The sequence below is a fragment of the Pieris rapae genome, chromosome 16 (assembly GCF_905147795.1).
Source record: "Pieris rapae chromosome 16, ilPieRapa1.1, whole genome shotgun sequence".
NCBI classification, from domain to species: Eukaryota; Metazoa; Arthropoda; class Insecta; order Lepidoptera; family Pieridae; genus Pieris; species Pieris rapae.
In genome coordinates this window covers 8696316-8720861 of record NC_059524.1, presented here as the reverse complement: position 1 = coordinate 8720861, position 24546 = coordinate 8696316, and the positions used below count along the sequence as shown (strand labels likewise).

At 32.7% G+C, this 24546-nt stretch overlaps 1 protein-coding gene across 2 annotated transcripts in view; it reads left to right on the top strand.

Moving 5' to 3' along the window:
- The window catches only part of LOC110996848 (myotubularin-related protein 13), a 58156-nt gene that overhangs the window by 1775 nt on the left and 31835 nt on the right, over positions 1-24546 (top strand). For both annotated transcript variants that reach the window (XM_045631567.1, XM_022264716.2), the window contains exons 2-3: positions 3616-3701; positions 4199-4354. In XM_045631567.1, coding sequence (XP_045487523.1) covers positions 3616-3701; positions 4199-4354 — 242 coding nt within the window. The remainder of the gene's footprint in view (positions 1-3615; positions 3702-4198; positions 4355-24546) is intronic.

The following is a 24546-nucleotide window of genomic DNA, read 5'->3' as shown; positions in this document are numbered from 1 at the left end:
AAATAATTTGTAAAACATTACTTATTACCGTCGCTGTCTGACAATGTCACTTAATATTTAAATTCAGATTTATAATTGTTTAAGATAATAATACTTAGTTGAATAGGTTTTAATTAATATTTGCAAAATCATAGCGAGGAATTGGTTATGTATAAGTGTAAATTTCATACTTTGTACTCTGTATTAAAACAGACTAACTTTTATGTGATTTTTTTTATTTGAATACTACACTAAATTAAATAATATCTTATTCGCGTTCACACTTATTTTTTGATCTGAGGAACTGTTTGTCTAATAAGATAGGCAATATTTAAGTTTTTACAAGAACTTCCAAAGGGTAAAGGACATAATACAAACTGTGTTTACGTTTTTTGATATCTCGTAATTCATACCTGAATTGTTTGTGACCGGCGAGACGAACAGACAAACATGTAGAGTAATGAATCATCCGTGTTTACGTGTGAGTAGCCTCTAAGGTCAGGGATAGTGTTTTCTCGTGTGAATTGATTTATGTCACGTCTTTTGCAATATTGCGACACCTTTGCTTAACAGTATTACATCTCTTTCACTTGTTTACCATTGTTAATTAAAAAAAAAAAATTGCCGAACAGTTATAACTGTAGAACGGCTGGACAGATTTTCGAAAAAAGTGAAATAAAAGAAAAAAAAAACAAAAAAGGATTTGAAAAATCTGTAATGGTATTGGTTGTCGATAATTTATTTTGTTTTAACCACGGAAAGAAGAAAGCTATATAAATATAAACAAAATCAAATCGTTTGTACTTTGCCTTCATTCTGCCTAATAAAGTAGTTCACTTAATATTCAGTGGTTGCCTGGAAGAGATCGTTCGAAAGCGATAAGGTCGCCAGTTGCCCTCCGTTTTATTTTATTATATCCATTGTATATTTCTGCAACGAAGGGTCAATAAAGAATTAAAATAAATCTATTTTACAAAATTATTATTAAAAAAATACTCGTAGTATCAACAAGAATGTCTATTGATATTTAAAAAATATGATAGTAGCTAAAATCATATCCAAGTAGATTTTCTGTGTAAAATATTTTTACACGCACTTCGATATTCCTAGAATCTGTGAAAGTGATTTAATAAGGGGGTCAATACACGTTAACCAGTTACCAATGGCTATTAGCATTTATATATATATAAGAACATTAGAATAAATAGAGGATAGATATTTATGTGATATGAGTTGTGTCAGCATATTTCCCTTCACATATGAATTTGAAAATAGATAGGTAATATTAAATCTAAGTCACAGGTGAGTGGAGTAAGGTGTGTATCAAGGCCGTAGACTTACTAGGCCTCTGTTGGAGTAAGTAGCCAGGTTATTCGATCGGTATTAGATTACTAATTCAACGCTATAGTATACATATTTTAAAATACTTCAGATTTTTTATGACAACGAAAATCATTGCGACGTAATTATAATATTGTGTTAAAATTGTATTCAGAGTTTTTCATAAGGAGTTTACTTAAGAAATTTAATAAACATAAAATATTATATGCAACGTGATAATTGAAAATAAATTTGGCATTTTAAAGTCTTATTTTTTTAGGGTAATATAGGTTTATCAAATTTATGTTAAATTATTCAAATGTCCCTTCTTTAATAGAATTATTACAGTAGATAAGCGATGGGTCGCTCAAAGTCAAAGGTTAATGACCTGATAGCGTAATATAGCGTGCTTAGGTCTCAAATTCTTTTGTGATACACAAATGCTTATAATCTAATTAGGAATTCCATCTTATTTTCCATAATATATACTAATGATTTAATATTGTAATATAAAAGTCCTTGCATTGTTTTTGGTCAAATTGTGACTATGTAAATTAGAAATCAAATAAAACGGCTTAGTTTCAAGAATAATTGTACATTTTTGAACCTTTTTCAGGCAACTCCACTCCCAAACAGAAGGAAACCATTTATACCAGTTAATTTCGTTCTCTAATGCACAAAAGAATTTTATGTCGCAATAGAATAACATCTTATCTATAAGCATCAACTAAATCTGTCATTAAATTGATTAAAAATAATTTCGTTTTAAAATGTAAACATGGTATTGCAATTAAGGAATTTTAAAAAACACTGTTTTACTACTTTATACGCGATTTTCAGTAAGCCTTGAACATACCACGTAAGTACTGCAGTTACTTGCACAGTATACCTGGGATAATTTATTGTATAACGACGCAAATATCGCTTCACAATTTGAAGGTTGTTTTTTTAGTGGGTTCAATAGAATCGCAATTTCTTTCAGTATCATTGAATTTGCTTTATGACATGTCTGTAAATTTAAAGAAAACACTTTTTTACGGATTATACTTAGTTATGTATTACTTATTGTATTTATACTTTTAATTATTTAGACATAATTTTAATGTCTGTAAATGATAAAACCATTTGAACTAGTGAATTAGTGTTAGTGTACGTTGATAAGTGCTATATAGTGAGTGAATATACCTATACATAAAAATAGAACATAAGAACAGACTGTCTTCCCTTTAATAGAGACTGTAAGTGGTATAGTGTTATTGGGCACTTCTGTTAAATATCATTACTGTCCCATATATCATTACGACCTAAAACTTTTAACTGTAACCTACTTTAATAACGTAAAATATCAATTTGATATTAATAATAATGATAATGTTTTTTTCCCACGAAATTTGGTGAAAACTTACCTTTATATGTGCTAAATACGCTGTATTGAAATATTTATTTTCTCAGCTTATTTTTTAATGAATATTAAAAAGCACACTAATTTTCAATCTGAAATTCAGCCGTCAAAAAAATCGGTGTTCCTTGTGTTCGTTGAAATCTCTTCTTTCCGATGCTATATTACCTATATATATATTAATATAGTAAATCTTCTCAGAAAATAATAAAACATCTAGTTAGATCTAATTTAATAAGACATCTACAATATTTTGAGAAAGTTGTAGAATCTTCTTTAAATTATAGATAGTAAGATAAAGTAGATGCCTGTTTATTCTATTATTAACAACAAAATATCAACCCTGTTCCACTGCAGCGACGATATGTTATTATATGTTATTATTTTATAATGCACTAGCATTTCTATTGTAATATTCAAGTCATGTTGACAGACAGACTCGGTCAAGGTCGTAACACGTTCGTTAAGCTTTTTGACTTTAGTCTTCTCATTAGGGTAACCTTTGAACGTGTAGTTTTGGAAAGCAATTGGCGTGTTTAAATGCTAATTGAAGTATCTTCTGTCACGTTCATTACTTTGCAAAGTAACTCGTTTAACTTGTAAGCTATCCTTTAAATCAATGGCTACACAAGATTTTTCGTCTGCCGGCGCCATATAAATTTATATACATATATTATATATAAGAGAAGTCCCCCTAGTTGTGTTTGTTTGTCAGTATGCTACATAACCTCATAAACTACAAAACGAATTTCAACAGTACATCACAATTGATGAAGGATGTTTTAGGTCAAGTTGAAAAAAAATCTTGCCTTGCTAATTATTAGTTTTTAAGTTTTTTGCTAGCTATTTAAAAGCAATCGAAATAAATACTTTTGTTTCGGTCCAAGATATTGTATTGACATAGAAACTATTTCCAGGGGGCGGACTTAGCAACGGCGTCATCCTCCAGCGGTTCCCGGAGATTAATTGGGACGACACACCTTTCCACGACGGCATAGAATGGGTACGCACTTAATTAAGCATGTTCTAGAAAATAACTAATTGGAGCATGACTGATGTCAAGATGCACAGAAAATGTAATGGGTTTGTTATGCTTGGTTCAGTTATGGTGTGGGGTGTAACCTGATTAAATTAGTCTAGACACTAGTTAATCTATGTGTAGGTCCTTTTTTTGATTTGCTGATAACGTCACCAGTAATTATTTACTTTTTTACGCATTACCCACGCATTGTCTATGCTTGGAAACGAAATGCATTGAAGAGGGAGGGGGTTTATTGTAGTAAATCTGCTTACGTAATACTTGAACGGCTCCTTAATTCAATTTTTAAGGCCGGCAACGGACTTGCGGGTATTCTGGCAATATGAGTGTCCATCAGCTACGGTATCACTTAGCATCAGGCGAGTCTAGCTATTGTCTCCTGTTATTGCGATGGAAGATAACATCGCGCGTCAATTTGACAGCTGCCACTATTAGTATCAACTAAGTTTATTTTATTTCAGTTCTGTCAGCCACAAGGATGGGCTCTGTCAACGGAGCGCTCGGAGCCGCGCTTTTATGTGTCTGTGTTGACAGACGTCGACGCAAACCGACACTACTGCGCGTGTCTCTGTTTCAACGAGACCGTAGCCATCACACCTACAAAGCCCGCAGACGAGGTTCGTTGTCTCTTATAGTTTTATTGACCTTGGCTCCTTGATCTGCTGTACGAATTACACTCGACCACGCCTTATGAAGTGAAACTTCTTTAGGCGCATGAGGGTGTATTTTTACGGATGAAACGTCACGAAGATGTGCATCGTTTTTGTCGAAGAAAGGGAGTGAGCGAATGAGACTGATTGAGAGAGAGAGAAAGGGTGATCGAGAATAAATACACGCTATTGGTTGATGTATTCCTTTCGTAGTTACTTATTAGAACTTCAGATGGCTGTTGCATAACGTCTTGTGCAGTAAACGCAGATTTTTTATTTATTTGTATTCTCATTAGTACTTATACAGTGTGTAAACAGTGTGAATATTGAATATATATTCAGTATTCACACTGTTTACACACTGTATAATTATACAAATACTGTATAAATATAATGGAGTGATCATCTATTGGGGCTCTTACCTTAGTAATAATTAATTTACAAAGAAGTTTCACTTCTGACATGTGTACTTTGTACGGACGTACTTTTTTTCCTTAACGAAATCTTAAGCTTGCATCATCAAATTCGTGTTTCCACCTCCGGCGCAGTATTGGGGATACGGGATGTTGGCTAAGCTGAATATACATTTTGGTTTGTACGCACAGTTCGTATATGTTGCATTGAATATTTGTAAGTAAAAAAAATTATATAGTTGTAACTTTATGTACTAATACATGTCAGACATGTATATAATATATGTAAAAAATATATACATATTGGTGTCCTTAAATTGTTTTTTTTTCCAATATATGAAAACAACTAAAATACAAAGAAAACTAATTGCCACGGAAATATAAACAGCAATTTGTTGTAGATAATTGTTTTATCTATAGTACAAAAGATAAAATAATTACCTACAACAAAGATTTTAAAATCTAAATTCTATATACCAATGGCGTTACAACCTTCTAGTTCTGAGCCTCAGATCTCTTTATATCTATTCCGTGATCATTTTTAATAGGCAAGTGAGAGTAAATCTTCTGTGCCTGACACATACCGTCAAAGTTTTGGATCTAAGGTATGCATGCTGGTTTCCCCACGATGCTTTCCTTCACCGTATCAGCGAGTGTGATACACATAGGAAGAAAGTCCATTGGTGCACAGCCGGGAATCGAACGTGCGACCGTGCGAACGTGCGAACGTGCGACCGACCGACCGTGCGTTGCACGTTCAATAGGCCAACACTGTGTGAAGATCTGCACAGCACTGTATTAGTTTCGTTCATTCGCGTGATACAAAACATGTATCTTTGCTTATAGAAATTTAATCCTCTTATGAAAAATACATTAGCCTAATTCCACACTTCATATAAATTAATATTTCGTCTCTTTCTCTCAGATTGTGTTTAAACTGTGGTGAAAGAGACGAATAAGAATGTTTTTTTTAAGTAATCGGGGTAACCCTATATTTTATCATTCAGTAACGTTCCGGGAATGACCGCGACAAATCTATGTTAATGTCACAACATCCTGTGATAAATGATTAAAATGCATGAATGAGGTTTTTAGGGGATTTTTAAGCGATTTATAAGACCGACCTTTTTGAATATACATATTATATATAACTTATTTAAGTATACTTTCTAAAACAATGTGAATGCCTAAAAATACAAGAAAATGTGAAATCACAAAATTAAGACAGATTTATATCACAACAGTAATCTATCGAAGGAGAAAATTTAAACACACACAATAAAAATATAAATAAAACTAAAAAGACAAAAAACAATAATAACGTAAACTAAATGAGAACTTAAACCTCATTAAGAGCATGATAAACATAATTTAATGTTTTAGTGGTTGGGCGTGTATCCATTGAATAATCATAATTTATGGGATACATGAGAATTACACTAAATTATTATTAATGCGTTAATTATGGTATAAAAATAGTAATAATTTATTTCGATTTCACAGTTCACAGAAAAAACTTGTATGTAAACGTTAGTTATATAAATAACATGTCAAATCAAATCAAAAATATATTAAAGCCATAGATAGGTACTTATTCCAGAAAAAAATAATTAGAATTATAGTTCAATGGGATCGCAAGTCAGTACTTAATTGAACAAATGTATTTAAATAAAACTTCTAAATATACACTCGAATGTACACTGTATTAACACTAAGTGAGTGATTTCGCTATTTTCTCTCTCTCTCTTCAAACAAAATATTACTAACATTTCAAAGCATTCACTAAGTCTTTATCGACATCTTCTCAACCTGAACTGAAGCATAAAATATTATTATTGTGCAACAGTAGTATAGTCACGTACCTTGCTTTTTATAAACTTAATATAGTGTTTATTAATATAATAATTATTAAATTTTACATTATTTTTACACTGTTCAATCTTTCATTGACCACAATGGCTGTAAAACGCTGTTACGTTTCAAGTTATGTAAAGAATGTACTTAATTCGCGTTTATTTCAAAAAGTTCGTAATATATATAGGAAAATTAACAAACAAGTATAAATTGTAGTAGATATATATGTATGTATGATATATATGACTAAGAATAACCGTCGTAGGAGTGGGAATCACATGACGATAGAAACGCATCTGGCGTGGATGCATTTCCGTCGGACGCCGGAAGTTGGCTGTCATGTATTCTCAAGGTTAGTGAAGTTGCTGACGTCATTGATATCCTAATATCCCAATAATACTAAACCATTAGAATTATCATTTTTAAGTGCTGTGTATATAACCCAAAAGGAATTTCAATTTTTTTTAGATATCATAAGTACCTATTAATATTAATCTTACATTGGTTATAGATTTACTGAATTTAAATATCTAAGCCAAATTTAAAACCTCGTCCTAATGAACACAAATATCTAGTATCAATATACTACTGCAATTAATATTTACACAATACTTCTACAATTAGAAAAATACAATTTTGGATGTTAAAAATATAATATATATCTTTATAAATTTTTTTAATAAATCAGTGGCGCTACAACCTCTTTAGGTCAAGTCCTCAGATTTCATGAATCTGTTTCATGATCTTTTTAAATGTTCGTCACTTTTTGGTGAGTCTAAGACATGTCGGTTTCCTCAAGATGTTTTCCTTCACCGTTCGAGCAAATGTTAAATGCGCACATAGAAAGAAAGTCCATTGGTGCACAGCCAGGGATGGAACCTATGACCTCAGTAATAAGAACCGCACCCTCAAGCCACTAGGCCAACACTGCTCTATATTTATATAGTTCTTAGTAACATTTCTTAACAATTTTTTCGTTATATTTGCCAAAATTATATGATCTTGATGATCAGAATTGATTTTCCGTTACATAATTAAAGGAAGACGTACAAAACGCGCTCTAAAACTATATATGAATAATGTAAAAAGATAAGAAAAAATGATGAATTTCCTTCCAATAAATTATGTCTAAAATTAATATGAAGATTATCTGTTTACGTTGGGCTTCCGTTGTTCGTCGTAAATCTGCTTACGTGGGGTGTTTGTTAATGAACAGTTTGATGTTCATAGAACCTGGTATGTAATTTAAATAAAGACTAAATATCGTGTCCCACACATTGTACATGCCTAACAAACATAACAATAAATGATATGTGTGTATCTAATATATAAAATTATCGTATCACGGTGTTTGTAATTAAACTCATCTGATATGGCTCAACTGGCTTTCGTGAAATTTTGTATGCATATCGGTTAGGTGCAAATTTCAAGGGTCATGTCAAATGTCAAATGTCAAATCAAGAATATTTACACAATTTTTTTTTGTTTTTTTTTTATGATACAAAAATACATGCAACCCTTAACGATCACCCCTCTACGATCAACCCCTATTTTTCTTTTGTTTATTAAAAACTTTTGACTTGGACTTTGAGGTTTATATAGAGAAAAAATTGCAGAAAATGCTAAAAATTTTCAATCCGAAAAACCGAATAATTACAGCGGTAGCATAGAGATATGTTCCATGTTGGTATTTACTAAAAAGGCTAAGTAAAATCACATTAAACAGTTCGCGGAGACAGCTAGTAATATATATATATATATACAAGCAGTGGCGTTAGTGTTAGCTGTCTATGTGGATGATAATTACTATGCCTATCAGTGAATAGTCGTTCAATAATATATATTATAGATATAAATAAATTTCGCACCGGCGAGATCCCTGCCATTTTGTCCATGGGCTTATCACTTAACTTCAAGTGAGCCACCCTCCCGTTTGTTCTATAAGATCTTTTTATAACAAATTTCGTCAGTGTTATTAAAATAGTTACACCTGGTGACTTGATTGCTCGCTTCCGCTCGATCCCTTCCTGTTACATTGTTATGTTCCCTTGAGATTCATTTTATCGTGTTTCCTAGTATTTAGTGGATCTAATTTTAATATAACTGGAGCGTTTTAAACGAGTAAATTATAAAAATTCCAATACCTGTAACTGAAATTATAACATTGTTTGATACTGCTCACTGTAAATTAATTATTAACGTATTAATGGCGACCCGGCCCGGTTACCTAAGTTCAACCGTGACCTTGAAAAGTCTGTCGCAGCCAACATGCTAATTAGCCGTTTAATTAACAGCCTAGCCGTTTAACTAGCGGCCTTAAAGATGTTCAGCCAGTAGTTCAACAGCTAGATAAATGACTTGGATCGATCGTTTCATTACTTGCCTAGCCTGTTGATTGTTAATTTAAATTTAATTCCACTTTCTGCCACTCTCAAACTCAAAACAAATCTTTTCAAACTGTCAATGTAGCGTCGGCAAACTAACTTTTGATGGTGTTTTCCAATTTTTTATGAAAAGTAACAAGTACAATGGAAGAGTGTAGTGACAATAATAATGTGAATTTAAATATCAAAGAAATATAATGTTTCATCTTTTTTATTTCTGTCAAATAATGACTATCGTAGTAATGGCCTTAGCATTAGCCAGACAGTTGATTAAATGTTGTAACAAACGCTACGGCTGAATATCTTTCAGGCCGTAAGTTAAACGGCGCCGTTTAGTTAAAAGGCTAGGCGGTTAATTGAACGGCTAATTAACCTAGTTGGCTGCGACATATCTACACCTAATTAATCATTCAGTAATGTTACGAACCAACTAAACAATACATGGAAGTAGTATGAAATAAGGAAGTTATTATTATTTAATATACAGGCGTATACATTCGTAAATTTAGATAAAGGTGAGTTTTTTGTAACAATTTAAAAAAATTTAAAAATAAAGTAATGATAAAAATATTACTAAAAGTGTAAAAGCAAAAATATATGGTTAATGAGTCATATATATTTACCTATAGTAGCTAATTACGAGGCAGAAGAGATCATAAAGGCAATTATTAAATATATTTATAGACTAGAGATCTTATGATATCAGGAGGTAAGGAGTTCTATATACATAAGTATATATAGTAAGGAGTTCTAATAAACTCTCCTCCACTCTTTTTAATCGCCATGTCTTTTGTTTTATAAAGTGTTTGCAAAGAGCTGCAACCATTCCATCATGTGCCACATGACATCCTTGTTAATAATTAATGAATTATAAAAACATAAAAAAACAAGATTTTTAGAGGCCTGGTGAAATACGAGCACGCACTTGCGTTTACGTGTTCGTTAACAGGCAAAAATGCGATATTGATAAAAATTCAGTTAAAATGTAGACAAAAGGATGACTATAGAGTGACTCACGTGCGTACTTGTACGCTAGTGTTCCCACAATTGTAAAAAAGCGTAAACTGTGCTAGTGATGTCATATGTAGATGATATATTGTTTGGTATTTATTTATTTATTAAGTTTACGACATCATGCATAGTACTAAATACGGAATATTTTACAAAATCTGAAAATTCACATATTTTTGTATAGACAAGGGCAGAATGCTTAACTGATGTTAAAGGCTACTCGTGTGTTACAGGCCTTAAAAACCATTATATTGATTATAACCAGACTAATAGATAATTAAAGAAAGACATTTAAATTGACAAATCGTACCTGATATTTCGAAGCACACTTACGTATATGTTTTTTTTTACTTAAAAGTCGGCAACGCAACTAAAATGGGTTGCGGTAGCTACCTTTTATGGCCTCACCGTGGGTTCGTTTGCCCAGCTATCAAATAAAAATGTCATCTGTTTCATACTATAAAAAATCGGAATGAACTTATGTATTGTAATCTTTGATGTGTGAGTCATACATCTAAAAATAGTTCTCAGAAGTCTGTTTGATTGTTAGTGGTCAATCGTTAAACGACCCCTGCTATATAATATTTATTTGATTCAGTAATGTTATTGTATAGACTCTTTGTAGGCAAATATCAATTACCCTTATGCGACTACATCGATATTCAGATCTAAAATCTAAAATATATTTTTTCTCCAGATTTTTCCTTCCGATGTAGTGTTAATTGGAGGTATTTGAAATTCGCTTTGTAGTTTTACAAACGAAATTATATATAGCATCTCCATAAAATGCTGGGTAAACTGTACTTAATATGTAACAATATTTTCCTGGCAATAATATGGATGTAGTTACGTTTCTCTCAGAGATGAGTTTTGCGATAACTATGATTTTGATACTGAGCATTCTTGGCCTAGTAGCTTCAGCGTGTGACTCTCATCTCTGAGGTCGTTGTTTCGATTCCCGACTGTACACCAATTGACTTTCTATGTGCGCACGTACGCGAACGTACGCTCGAACGGTGAAGGAAATCTGTCTTACTTTAAGGCGCTGTCGACGTTTTGTGTCTAAACCCAGGCGTGTGTCAGAAACGGGAGGCTGATTGCCTATTAGATTGATCATGTAACAGATACAGAATATTCTATTTCTTTCTAGAAGACACGAACGCCTTTCTCTAGGTAAGATGGTGTGCGACACAAGTTTTTGATATGATAATTATCGTTAAACATGTAGACAGTATAAAGATTGGAAATGATATATTATAAGCAGCTGAGGCCAAGACCTAAAAAGGTTGTAGTGCCACTTTATTTTATAGACCATATGTCGAAATTCAATACCTGTATGACATAGTAAGAGTGTAAGAGTCAGTATCAGTAATTTCAACTACTTGGTAGCATTACAACATTGCGGTTTCAACTTCGTATCAAGTAGGTATTATTTATGCATTTACCGACCCGTATCGCCATCCGTTCATTACAGAAAACTGATGATTCATATTGGTTATGTCTTTTACCTTATCTACTCATTGTACATACGTTACAAATGTTTGCGTCGACGAAAAGTTACGTCTTATTAGTCTTTGTCAATATTAAGTTTTCGTGTTAATACCATTAATTTTACAATTCACTCATTGTAAAATTCGCCGCCCATGGACAAGCACAGTGCCAAGGTTAGCAAGTGCGTTGCCGGCCTTTTAAGAGTTCGTTCTTTTGAAGGTCCCTAAGTTGACTGGGAAATACTTTAGTGCGGCATCTGCCTTAAAAGACGCTAAGCTGTGGAGTGAAAAGCAGTGATGTTCCAAATGATATAAGAATGTAATAAAGTCACAGATTATTATTTACTCGACACCGTGCAATCATTAGTAGAGGATTTTATCATTGTCGGGTGCGATCAGAGAAATTTAATATGATGTCACTACGATCGGAGATTTTTACGTCGTTACATGTAAAAATTGTTAAATGGTCGAATACAAAGCAATGGTACTTACAAAAAATAATATTAAAAGTCACGCCCTCCAACTGTTCAAAATTCGAGCGTAGTCCTCTCTCAAACGCAACGCACCCAATAAAAATGCGTGTCTGTGAGCTCATTTGCCCCCCTATTATGTAAGAAAATTGTCGTGCCTAAATTCATTCTAAGCCCCAAGGTTAGAATTTTCCAAATTTCGTCTGCAAAAACCAATCTAGTAGGTCAGGCACTACTCCTTCGATTTATTCACGAATATAACAGAATAAACACAGAGCTTGATATTCGGGAGTGGGCTCATTCATTAAAAAAAAAACATTCTTACTTGCCGTGAAATAAATTATAAAATCCAAACCTTTTTGTTCTATATAAAACGTTATTTCTATTTACATATAATAAAGAACAATATGTATTGTCTTTTATAGAAAGTTAAATATATTTATAACAATGGATATATACGCCACATCAATAGTTGAGTATTGTTTTATATAAAATGTAGAAACTAACATATACAGTGTTACCCTTTTAAGTAAATGGTTACTTTCATAATTTATATCAAAGTCTGATAAATGATATTATTTATAAATTTAGGGCCTGTTACACAATGTATGGATAAAGTGCCAAATAGCTATGCAAGTTGCAACACATAAATTATTCGAAAGATAAAAGTTCCGAATAAGACTTCGCATTTCATGACGAATAGCGCTATCTGACAGTCGTGAAACGCAACAGTATTGTTTTTCCGACGAATAAGTAATACATAGCTCATTTGGAACTTATCCGGACATTGTGAAACAGGTCCTAAGGGTCTGTTTCAGAATGTTTCACGGATTTGAGAACTGGCAGTAAATATAAAATTAGTATTAGTTAACTGTGTCCAGTTTATGTTTCCACCATACCAACTTCTACAATTTAAGATTATTTATACAATAAAGAAATAAAGAAAGAAGCATTTAAATACATTAAAATTCTTTTTTTGTCGTTCATAAGTGTACATTATGAAAAAAATGATAAAAAAACATGTATCGTTCTATCGTATAAGTAATAATTGTAAAGATAGAATAATGATGTGGAATAAATTAATATATTTTTTTTCTTCGAGTTTTTTAAGGTTTAAATAGTTCAAATGCGATAGTATTAAATTAAGAGCGATTAAACTAAAAATATCTGTCAGTATTTCAATAACATACACTTTCACTGGACATGTCAAAATACGTAATTTGTATGATAATGAAGTGTTCTTACGCGTTTAATAACAAATAAGTATGGTGAACCAGTGTCCATGGGCTTAGGTCTAAAAAAATCCATTCTTGTACAGCATGTAGGATGGATTTTTTTAGACCTAAGCCTAAGCCTCTACAGGATGTAGAGTCGCACTCTGCATGATTATAATACTCGTTCGTTATTAAATTGTGATATCGCTATGATAAGAAAGACAGATCCCCTAATCTAAGTGTTAATTAGGTTCATATTTTGTTTCCCTGTTTGATAACATTAGGGCGTCGTTGACCTCTTTTAGGGCGCTTATGGGCCTTACTTACAAGGGTGTTTTTTTCAAAAGAATTGGGGCTGAAATTTCTTTTGTCTTGCGTACTTTGTCGCTGTTTTTCACATCCGACCCCTTTTTGTATGAAAAGGTTGGATGGGATTCTTACTTGGTTGGTTTTTGTATTTCTATTTATTTACCAGCTGACCCGGCTGACTTTGTTCCGCCTTACAGTCTAATATCGTGTTAACTTAGCTGAACTTATTTTAGGATTTCATTAAGGTATACAATTTTTTTGTAAATACAGAAATGTTTTATTGCTTGCCATTGCGAAAGAAGAATAGCAGATTTACACATTAGGCCTCTTCTCTCTAGGCCCAATATTGCGATACTGCATGTTACAGCACTTTTTGATATACAACATCTTTTGATGAGGTAACACATGTCTTCGATCAAGGTCGAAGCTTGGTTAGGCATGTCCTCATTCACCTCAAGATCGGAATTTCTTGAACACGAATTGGAGGTAAAATGATTTGAAGATTTGTCAACAGATGGCACCACATGCTGTTTGCATTCGTAAAATTAATTAATTAGCTTGTTATTAGTTTACTTATCCGATATTTTATTACATATTATGGAGTAGAATCTACCAAAAAATAGTACACGACTTTGTTTTGAATTGAGACCACGGTTCTTCACGTTCCTGGCATATCGTCCACTTTTATGACATTCACCATGCACCATCGTGGGTTATGGATACTTTTAATTAGTCCCTTCTTTGGCACCTCCTGTAGTTGTTCCGGCAATGGCTACCCTATAACCCAACCCGATTTCATAATCCACGGTTTCCTTGTATTCCGCTTCTCATGTTCTTCTCATTCTATCCCACACAGGCCCCGTATCTTACTTAAATTAATCAATAAACCTTTTTATAAATCTGACAAATCCTTAAATAAGCCTAATCCTTACTATTGATTTGCTTCAGTTCAAATAATTTGTATGACTCAAAACTTGGCGATTGAAAAGTGTGGCGGAGAGTTTTTTGCCAATTCTTTTTGCCCGTGCTACGTCCTTGACTTGTGATAGTAAATGTTAATTTAGAATAAATTTACCTAACAACTTTTCTGTTGACGTTCATAAGTGGACTTGTTAACCTATTATAATAAAGTAATTTTGAGTTTAGGAAATACATTGAAGACGTGTCAAGATCGGATATAACAGGTCACCTAATCTGAATGAAGATTTTTTTGCAGTATTATATGACCTAATTAAACGAACTGTGTGGGGACAGTTGTATTATCAGCATTATTGCTAACAAGACTGTTACTCTTATGTTTTATATATATGTAATTAAAAAATAAATTGTAAAATGATTGATAAAATTTTTATAAGATAAGACTGGCAAATATGTTTATCTCTAGAGATTTATAATTATAGTGTAATCATTATGACAACGAGTGACTGTTTTAATTACTTTTTAGCGTTAATTAATATATGTTGGCAATTTACCTTGTCAAATGAGCGGATAACTACTGATAAAGAAATGCAATAGAAAATAAAATACTAAACCAAGAAATTTATGATACGAATGATTTGGGTAAAGAAAAGCATAACCTTTTCTTCTCTATGGCGTAGAATCTGGAAGCTAATGGACACTAAGTCCAAAGAAATGGAAGCGTGCGAGATGGGTCCTGGGTTTATTGACGTATGATGTAATGTTGAACAGACCGCATATGCATTTGCGTATACGTATACAATATCGTATCGATACGAAATACAGCTGCTTCGACTAATACTTCAAGGCATATTGGCACGCACTTGAAGAATCTTGGGTTAAGTCAAAGCACGCACAAAGCACACGTCAGAAGTGCATTATGCAGCATTCATAATGAAGGTAACCATGATAATCGCCATCCTTCGAAAGGGGATGGCACTATAAGAAGAATATAGACTTTTCTTGGCTTCCAATTTTTTATAGAACAGGTGTCAAACGGAAAGAAGGTTTTGATGTTAAGATGATGACACCACCGCCCTTGGACACTCCAAATACTAGAGAGGGCTTGCAAGTGCGTTGCCGACCTTTTATGAATTCGACACAATTAGCCCATGGTGGACAAGGAGAGATACTTTTAATCTCTTAATGGTACGATAACAGCCTTATGTCGGAGATTTTGAAACGTTTTCACTTTTTTGTAGTGAAATATCGGTTGTTACGAACGTGATATGAACATCCTTATAAACGATAAGGAATAAAAATAGTTGATTACATTCGATGATGGTTTTATACGAGGGGTTATAATAACATCCTTGCCAGGTCAACGACCTTGCCTCTATGTATGAATCATTTATATTTCGTTTTTGGATACGGCTTTTTTATTTGAAATTATCGGTCATATGAAGTAGGAAAATTATTATTAACCACTGGGATGGCTTTTAATTAAATTATATAAAGTGGGTAATAAAGGATTTTTTTCTTTAGAAAGTGTAGATATCAAATTCAAAATGAAAATATTATTTAATAATATAGGTAACTAAAGTACACTTATGAGCGTTAGTAAAAAGAACTTGCCACCCCTGTTTTTTGACAGAATATAAGACAGTGAAGTCATACTTTAAGTAAAAAAACAAATTATCTATATCATATATATGGGAGAATCATTCAATATATTTAGACATTATTCAAATGTTTTTGGAATTGCCTCCTCCATGTAACTCATAATGATGTAAGCTGCTAAAGATTTAATTGGAGTGATCTCAAAGAGGCCCAATTCTTAAAGCAGTTTCGTAAGTGCAGTGGGGAATAAATATTTTTTCTTTCTACATTTCAGTACAATTTTTATAGATAGATAGATGTATACTTAATTAATTATTTACTATTATTATCTTTTTTTCCTTTATTTGTTATATTCCTACAGGGTTTATGTAAGCACCATGGGGGTTTGTTTTTGATTTTCTTGTTTGGTCTACAGTATATAAGTATTTACTTTTTTTTACACATATTACCCACACATTGTCTAAGGGATGAGAGTTCACTTCATCGTCCAGTCTTCTCTACACTATGTTAGGAACAACGAAACCATGATATTTAACGAAATTGCCTTAGATCTAGCAATTTAAATATTAATTTTTTGCAAAATACTAAGATAAATTATTTTTACACAAGACATACTTACTTACTAAACATACGGCCAAAAATGTAATACATAATACATATACACAAACCAAGGTGACTATTGTATTTAGAATATAATGTTTGTTTTGAGTCAAATACTTAAAGTAATTTTTTTTTAATATATTATTTTACAAAATGTTCGAACGTATACAAGTGAATATTAATAAATTATATATGTACTATCAAAATTATAGTAGTGTTTTGTTGTGAGATGGTGTGAAAGTGAGAGTGTGGACGTATTTAAATGATCTGAAATACAGTTGAACACATACTAATAACTGTATTTTGTAGTTTGTCAGTCTGTCTCTGAAAGCTTCTACCGATATTCTTTTAGTGCGAGATAATGGGAATCTGTCATAGTCTGTCTGTTTCGGAACAATAGAGGGGATACGACAATTGTCATTATCATGGGACCGTGCGATTTGCTTTTCTTAACTAGCTTTTGTTTTAATGCATTTTTACTGAGTTTGAAAGAAGGCAATTATTTAAATTTAACCGATATTTAAGAGGCGTTCAAGTTTTATTTTTATTTTTACTCTATTATAAAGTATCAATGTTAAAAACTAATCGAAAAATATTTTGTAAAATTGGAGTTAACCTATAACCCTGTTATGAAATAATTTGTATACTACTATTACTGCTATTACTATATATAGTTTAGTAAGAGCAACATGATTACTTTAAAAATGCTTATCTATTCTTTCGTCTCTTTCTGTTGAACTGTGTAACACTTTACGGCAGTTTTTTTGCACCACCACTATGTGAAACCAGCTGCACACTGAAGTATTTCTGAACCAATTCGACTTCTTCAAAAGAGCGTATCAATTCTTAAAAGACCGCCAACGCTTGCGGGCCCTCCGTCAATGTCTATGGGACTTACCATCAGATGAGCCTCCTGCCCGTTTGCCAGTTATTACAACAACAAAAAAATCACTCGCGTTGAATAACCCCATGTCAGAGAAATTAACTCGTGCATAAGGAAAGCGCAATTACACCGTAAACAGGTTCATAACTGGTTGATAACATATGTTTTTTGACCACGTTCGACATGCGCCGTGTGTGATGAATGAACGGATTATTATTGGAGTTTTAAAAAAACATTCGTAAATAAAACACTCCTTTTACCGGATTGAAGCTATGTATTCTTATAAACTTATAATTATTTCTGCAAATCCCCTTCATCTTTTAGTGGATATCAACATAGAGGAAATAAATACAGATAATATTAATTTTTCTACAGCTGTGACACGCACCTTGCCACGCTGTAAAGCACGCGAAACGTCGCGAGGGAAAATTTTAAAATTATGTAAAATAATTATAAGTTTATAATAATACATACCTTTAATCCGATAAATGTTGAGTGTTTTCTTTAAATGTGTAAAAGTAATGTTAATAAAAGACTATACTAAATAATCGTAATGTTTATTATATAGTCACATAGCTGATAGAAATTCAAGACTATTTTTATAATATTTAATTCAGTTACTTAATGTCTCGAGATTTCGGTATTTGACGGTCGTCATAAACCTTTTATAAATTAAGTTAGTCTGATAAAATCTTTTCCCGTTTTAGGGACTTAGTAATAAAACCTATTATATATACTAATTTGGCCTATATTAAGCGTCTGATTACCACCCATCATCGTAGGTTCGAACCCACGCTGAATCAGAAACATCGAAAGAAAGATGGCATTGGATTCAAAAATCTCCTACTTGTATAATAGAAAATCCTGAAACAGATTCAGAATTCAGGCCGATCATAAATTAAGAATATTTGTTGCTAATATGTTGCTTTACTTCGTCTGATATCAAGAATAAGGTTCTGTTAACACCAGACTATATTGTACAGAAATGTTTGTTTCTGAATAAATGAATGTCTACAATTTGTTTTTTCTTTTATTTCTATAAACGTCGTGGTTACAATTTGTCCTAAATCACGTTCAATGATTCAAACGCGTGGTACGCTTAGGGTGTAACAACACTCGTGAATGAAATTTTTTTTGTAGCAAGATTTTTAAAATATATTCAAAAAAAAGTTTCGAATTTAAATATATATATATTAAAAGCTAACAAATGTTTCTACAACATGGCAATATTCTTGTATTAATGACGCGCCCTCAGCGTGACGATAAGGTATTTAACAAAATAATTTTCAAAATTGTATACAGTGTAAGTATCTGATGTGATAAAGGATTTTGAGTTTTATTCTTGCAGTAAAACGGTTTGGATCCGTGTTCTTTATTTACTTTAACATGGAACCAGGATGGCAGATTGCGTTTCTGAATTCTGTTTCCGAATTGATGTGGTTGCGTGATGGCGTTTACGTTTGGGTTAATGACCTCAACTAATTTACTTACGTACGTACGGGTACATCTTGGAATGTTATGTCGACAATTTTTGTTTAATAATAAAATAATAAAAAAGTCTTTATTTATTTTAAGTACATTTGCATTCCTAGGTTAAAGATTTGGAAATTGGATATTATATATATATATATATATATATATATATATATATATATATATATATAATAACTATATATATATGGAAACAAAACAGATACATGTATAGAGTTTACAAGTACAAGTTTAAAGAAAACAATAAATAAATATAAAAATAATAAAAAAAATAGTTTCTCAAGAAAATTTTTTTTTTTATTATTTCTGAAAGTAGCTCATAGTCGTGTGCTATATTTATGTACACAATTTAACTTAGAATTATCATTATGTGTCCCTAGAGTCTAAAAGCTAGATAGAAGTCATACATTCAAGTGATTCGCTCATCACTGAGTTTGTTCCGAGGCGTCAGGCATTCACTGTAGTGTGTTGAATTATTCAGCTCTATGTAATTAGGGCGCGAGTTGTCTGTTTTTATTGCTTTTGTTTTACTAATGCTTAAAAAGGCTTGTTATTAAATAAAACTTTCTTCGGTAGCTTTATTTTACAGCGATACCACACTAAGATATTCCTGTATGACCAGTTCAGTACAATAACAGAACCACTGATAAATATGGGGGTGTGATATGCATGAATGTGTGCGTGAGTGAATATATATTCACTCACTTTTCTAGTTCTTCTAATAGTACTTCTGTAGCTCCGTATTTTTAGTAGTTTGTATCTCTATTAACTACTATTTTCTGTACTTAAAACCGAAGTAAGGGGATATTTCTTCGACATAAGAAAAATCATTAATAATGACAAGAAAAGGCAAAAGTATACGTCTACGTTTTATTATTATACGTCCTCCGACGTGGTGCGTACGGCCTCTTTAAATTCTTCCATATTTCTACTATTTTGTAATCTATCTCCGATATCTCTATTATTCCATATTCCCAGGCTCCTAGTGGGTGTCTTAGCCATGTAATAAAAATAAAAATATGTTCAGTTCTAAATGGTTACAATACAAACAAACGCTGAAATTTCTTCGATCTACATTTAAAATAACTTAATTGACCCAAATGCGTGAAAATAAAATGTAAGCAAAATAGATCGTTCAAGAATGGCGATAGTAGGAAGCTAATAAAAAGATCGTAAACGCGTGGATCGGACATTGACACGCACATCTGCTATGAACCTACCATTATATTGTTTTAAATAGATTTATTATAGTATACAGGCTTTTGGTTTAGTTTATCATTAGTATTATGAGGTTTTTTTTACTTGAGGAAATGCATTGCGTATACCCTTCCGCGGCGCAACTGCTTGGTGCGGAAGGGTTATGTGGGACTCGCTATTGTGCATACCTAAATAAATAAATAAATAAATAAATACCCACTAAAACCCCAAGGCGCCACCAACTATCGCCTTATGCGGGATGAGGTAACAGCAGAGCCCTATCCGCTTCCCAATACGCGATGCGGCGGTTGGGGACATGCGTTAGACCCTATAAGGTGTGTGTCAGGCACAGAAGGTTGATCGTCTACTTGTGTATTAGAAAATGTATGATCTTGAAATATACCATGAGGCCCAGACCGAAAAGGTGCCACTGGTTTTCGACACATTCTCTGTATGCCTTAGACGTTAAAAGGTGTGTGTCAGGCAGAGAAGGCTGATCACTATGAAATAGTTCTTAAGTTTAACTAAATTAATATTGTTTAACTAATATAATTTTGACCGCGTTACAGCAATAGCCGGAATCGAATTGCTGTTACTAATTTATGATACCATTTGGTTAGCATAATTCTCACAGGCTGTGAGAATCATCTGTGTTATGACATCAGCGATTTATTTTCAACAAACCTGCATGATATTTTCATTTGGAAATTATGCAGACTTACCGATTTTAGGTGAAATGTAATTGTATAATTAAATTGATAAAGATGTTATAATTTAAGTTAATAATTCTTATTTTATTCAAATAAATATGTAGGTATATGACTAAAAAAATATGTTAATTATGGAATATAAGATACAAATATCTTATTCTACCTTATTAAATTTGAGTCGGTGGACATCCCTACTCATAGGAAAAGAAGACAGAGGGTGTAGGCCGAGAGAAAAAGCCAGCATAAAAACCTCTCGGTACTCTTAGCAAATCATCAAACAACGCTTATTTTAAAACAAATATTAGAAGAAGCCTGCCTAGCACTAGTCCCAGGCCCTTTTATTAACCAGATATTAAGTCTTTTTACACAGCTTTTCTTGTCTATATTGTTTAATAAAAGGCAGATATAAAGCCTCTGGGATTTTATTAAAGAAAAGTATCCTTTTTACCAAAAAAGTCTAATACGCGAAAATTGCAGCCTGCGTTTAATCCGAGTATTACCATTATGCGTCTGTAACTGACTGTACTGTACTGTACACTGTACAAAGACATAATGTAGTATGAAATTATATTCTTTAAGGTTTTTTTTAAAATACGACTAAAATTCTTTCAATCATACCTAACATTACTTAATACATCTTATATATAAAATTCTCGTGTCGCGGTGTTTGTGGTTAAATTCCTCCGAAATGGCTTGAACGATTCTCATGAAATTTTGTATGCATATTGGGTATGTCTGAGAATCGGACAACATCTATTTTTCATCTCCCTAAATGTTAAGGGTAGTCCGCTCCTAAATATTTTTTTAAAATTTTTACTTTTTTAACAACTGTATCAACAGCATTAAAAATATATTTTAATGCTGTTGATACATATGATAAAAATAAACATATCAGAACATATAAAACGAACTTAATTAATGTAATAAAATTATTTTCTGCCCATATCAATCTAAAAGAAATTTGTATCGGCTTTATGAATAAACTAGCAGACTCGGCCAAGCGTTGCTGTGGCTAAGGTTTTTGTTATATTACATAGTAGTAAATTAATCAAGGGAAACCGTAGGAGAACTTATGTGAAACGTTGGTACCACGACACGGACCTAAACTAAACTACCTTTAACTCAGCGCCATCTGTTAGAATTGTATCAAATAATAAACAAATGTTAATGTTATCGTAATTTTAGTAAGGATGCCTATTTTTTTTGAAAATGAAATATAGCCTATGTCACTCAGGAATGATGTAGCTTTCCAACAGTGAAAGAATTTTTCAAATCTGCCAAGTAGTTTCGGAGCCTATTCAATTCATACAAACAAAGAAACAAACAAAAAATCAAACCTTTCCTCTTTATAATATTAGTATAGATTATAATTTTTTACTGTGTTAATAAGCTGTTATGTAATTTATAGCACGTGTTATTAAAGTGGCAAGTAGCTGTGTGGATGGTTTTTGTGTACCGTTATTGCATCACCATTAAAACAATGAGCCTGCGAGACCGCTCAAGCGGGCAGATGACGTCGTGTCGCGAATTATAAGTAGACTCGATTTGCATATAATCCTCGTAGGAACGTTTTGTACTTGGTGCATGTTTGGGGTTTAAATATGTATAGTTATATGCTCTGTTATAGTAATATTAAAGCCGGTTGTTTCAAATAGTTTCGTACATTATCCACTCGATCTTTTTAAATATTGTTGTTTGGCAAATGCCTCCTTGAAAACCTACGATTTCTGTCTGCTCTCTCATGTATCCGCTGTTTCTTTCATCTGGTCTATGCTTTTTATTTTGTATTTGTCTTTTGTGTTTATAGTTGGGCACCAGTTTTAAGGATTGGTACCTACATTGACCTTAACTCGAATTGGTTCTGAAGTACTTCCGTGGGCAGCTCAGCTTCAACATCGCGGTAGTGCGCGTCAAAAACTGCCGTAAAGTGTTATAACAGTTCAACAGAAATAGTTAAAGACTAGATTTAGGATACAATTAAGTTAAAAGTAATCGCTATTAATCAGTATTTATCCGAACAAGTCATATGAATACTCTGTGGTAAGAGATGCAGAGTGACCCCACATCTACGCAAATTAAAATGTACTAGTGAACCCGAAGAGTGAAATTTAAAACTCTCTCCAATTTGTTGCCCCTACACAGTGCATCACTACATAGTATAAAACAAAGTCGCTTTCTCTGTCCCTATGTCCCATTGTATGCTTAAATCTTTGAAACTACGCAACGGATTTTGATGCGTTTTTTTTTAATAGATAGAGTGATTCAAGAGGAAAGTTTATATGTATAATAACATCCATTAAATAGTGGAGAAGTACTGTTATTTTTGAAGTTTCTAATGGGATGTCGTAAATAATTACATTTTTTCCGCTTACATTGCAAACGCAGGCTGAACCCTACGAGTTTTATCAAAATAATGTACTAAGTATTGTACACATTGAAAAGGTCAACAGAAAAGTCCATGATGGTATATGTCTATCTCTTATGGATAACCCACATTTTTATATACAACGTTCATAGTTGTTCTGTAGTGTATATGCTGATAGCATTGTACCCGTGCGAAGCCGGGGCGGGTCGCTATAAATTGTGCTATAAACTAAAATATTCAGCGCTTCCCGGGGTAGTAATGAATTCCGGCGGCGCCGTTGCTCTGGGGTCTAGATTGCGCCTTTCTCTGTTGTGTCATTACACAACTTTATTCACCTATCTGTGCCCTGCGGTTATATCCGTGTTGTTGGTACATATAAAACATGGAATCGGAAAGGAATGTTTCCAGGAAACAAAGAAAGAATCGAAATACTCAGTATGATTTATAGAACAGTGGCAACTGGACTTACCTGATATTGAGTGATACCGGCGCCCATGGACACTATCAATACCAGAGAGCACGCGAAATCCTTTCTGGCTATAACAAAATTGTTACTCTCTTTTGTTGAAGGACTCTTAAGTCCAATTGGCTCGGGAATACCTACCGCCCGTAGACATTTTTAATGCCTGAGGGTTCGCACGTGCGTTGAAGGCTCTTTAAAAACTGCTCGCTCTTAAAGGACTCTTAAGTCGAATTAAATCGGAAATACTTCAGTGGAAGCAGCTGTTCCACATTTACAGCTGGTACGCGACAAAAATTGCCATAAAACGGTCAGTTGTGGAACAGTTAAAGTCTTTTAGTATGTCATAGGCTATTTTGTGTAGTATACAAGATTTATAACATATATATTTCAAATCATACCAATGTGTATCGTGATTGCGTACTTAATGGAAACAAAGAAAAATCGTATATAAATTTTGTTCTGATATTTAATTTAAGGAATTCAATCAATCAAACAATACATTATTTTTACGGACGTCGAGGCAGAATACGAAATTCCACTCGTTTCACAACTGAGCTAGATAGAAAAGATTATGATTTGTAAACTATACCTTTACTTATAAAGACTTAAAAACTTGTTCTTAATGTGTCAAAGGCCGGAAATTATGAATAAATCATGTGCTGTTTAAAAATATTGTTCCCTTTTCAAAAAAAGCACAGAGCAAACACCATTTTCTTTTGAAAAGAGGTTTTATGGCACGAAGGTTTTTCAATTGACCTTGCTCCCTAAGGAGGCCTTTAGAAGGAAAA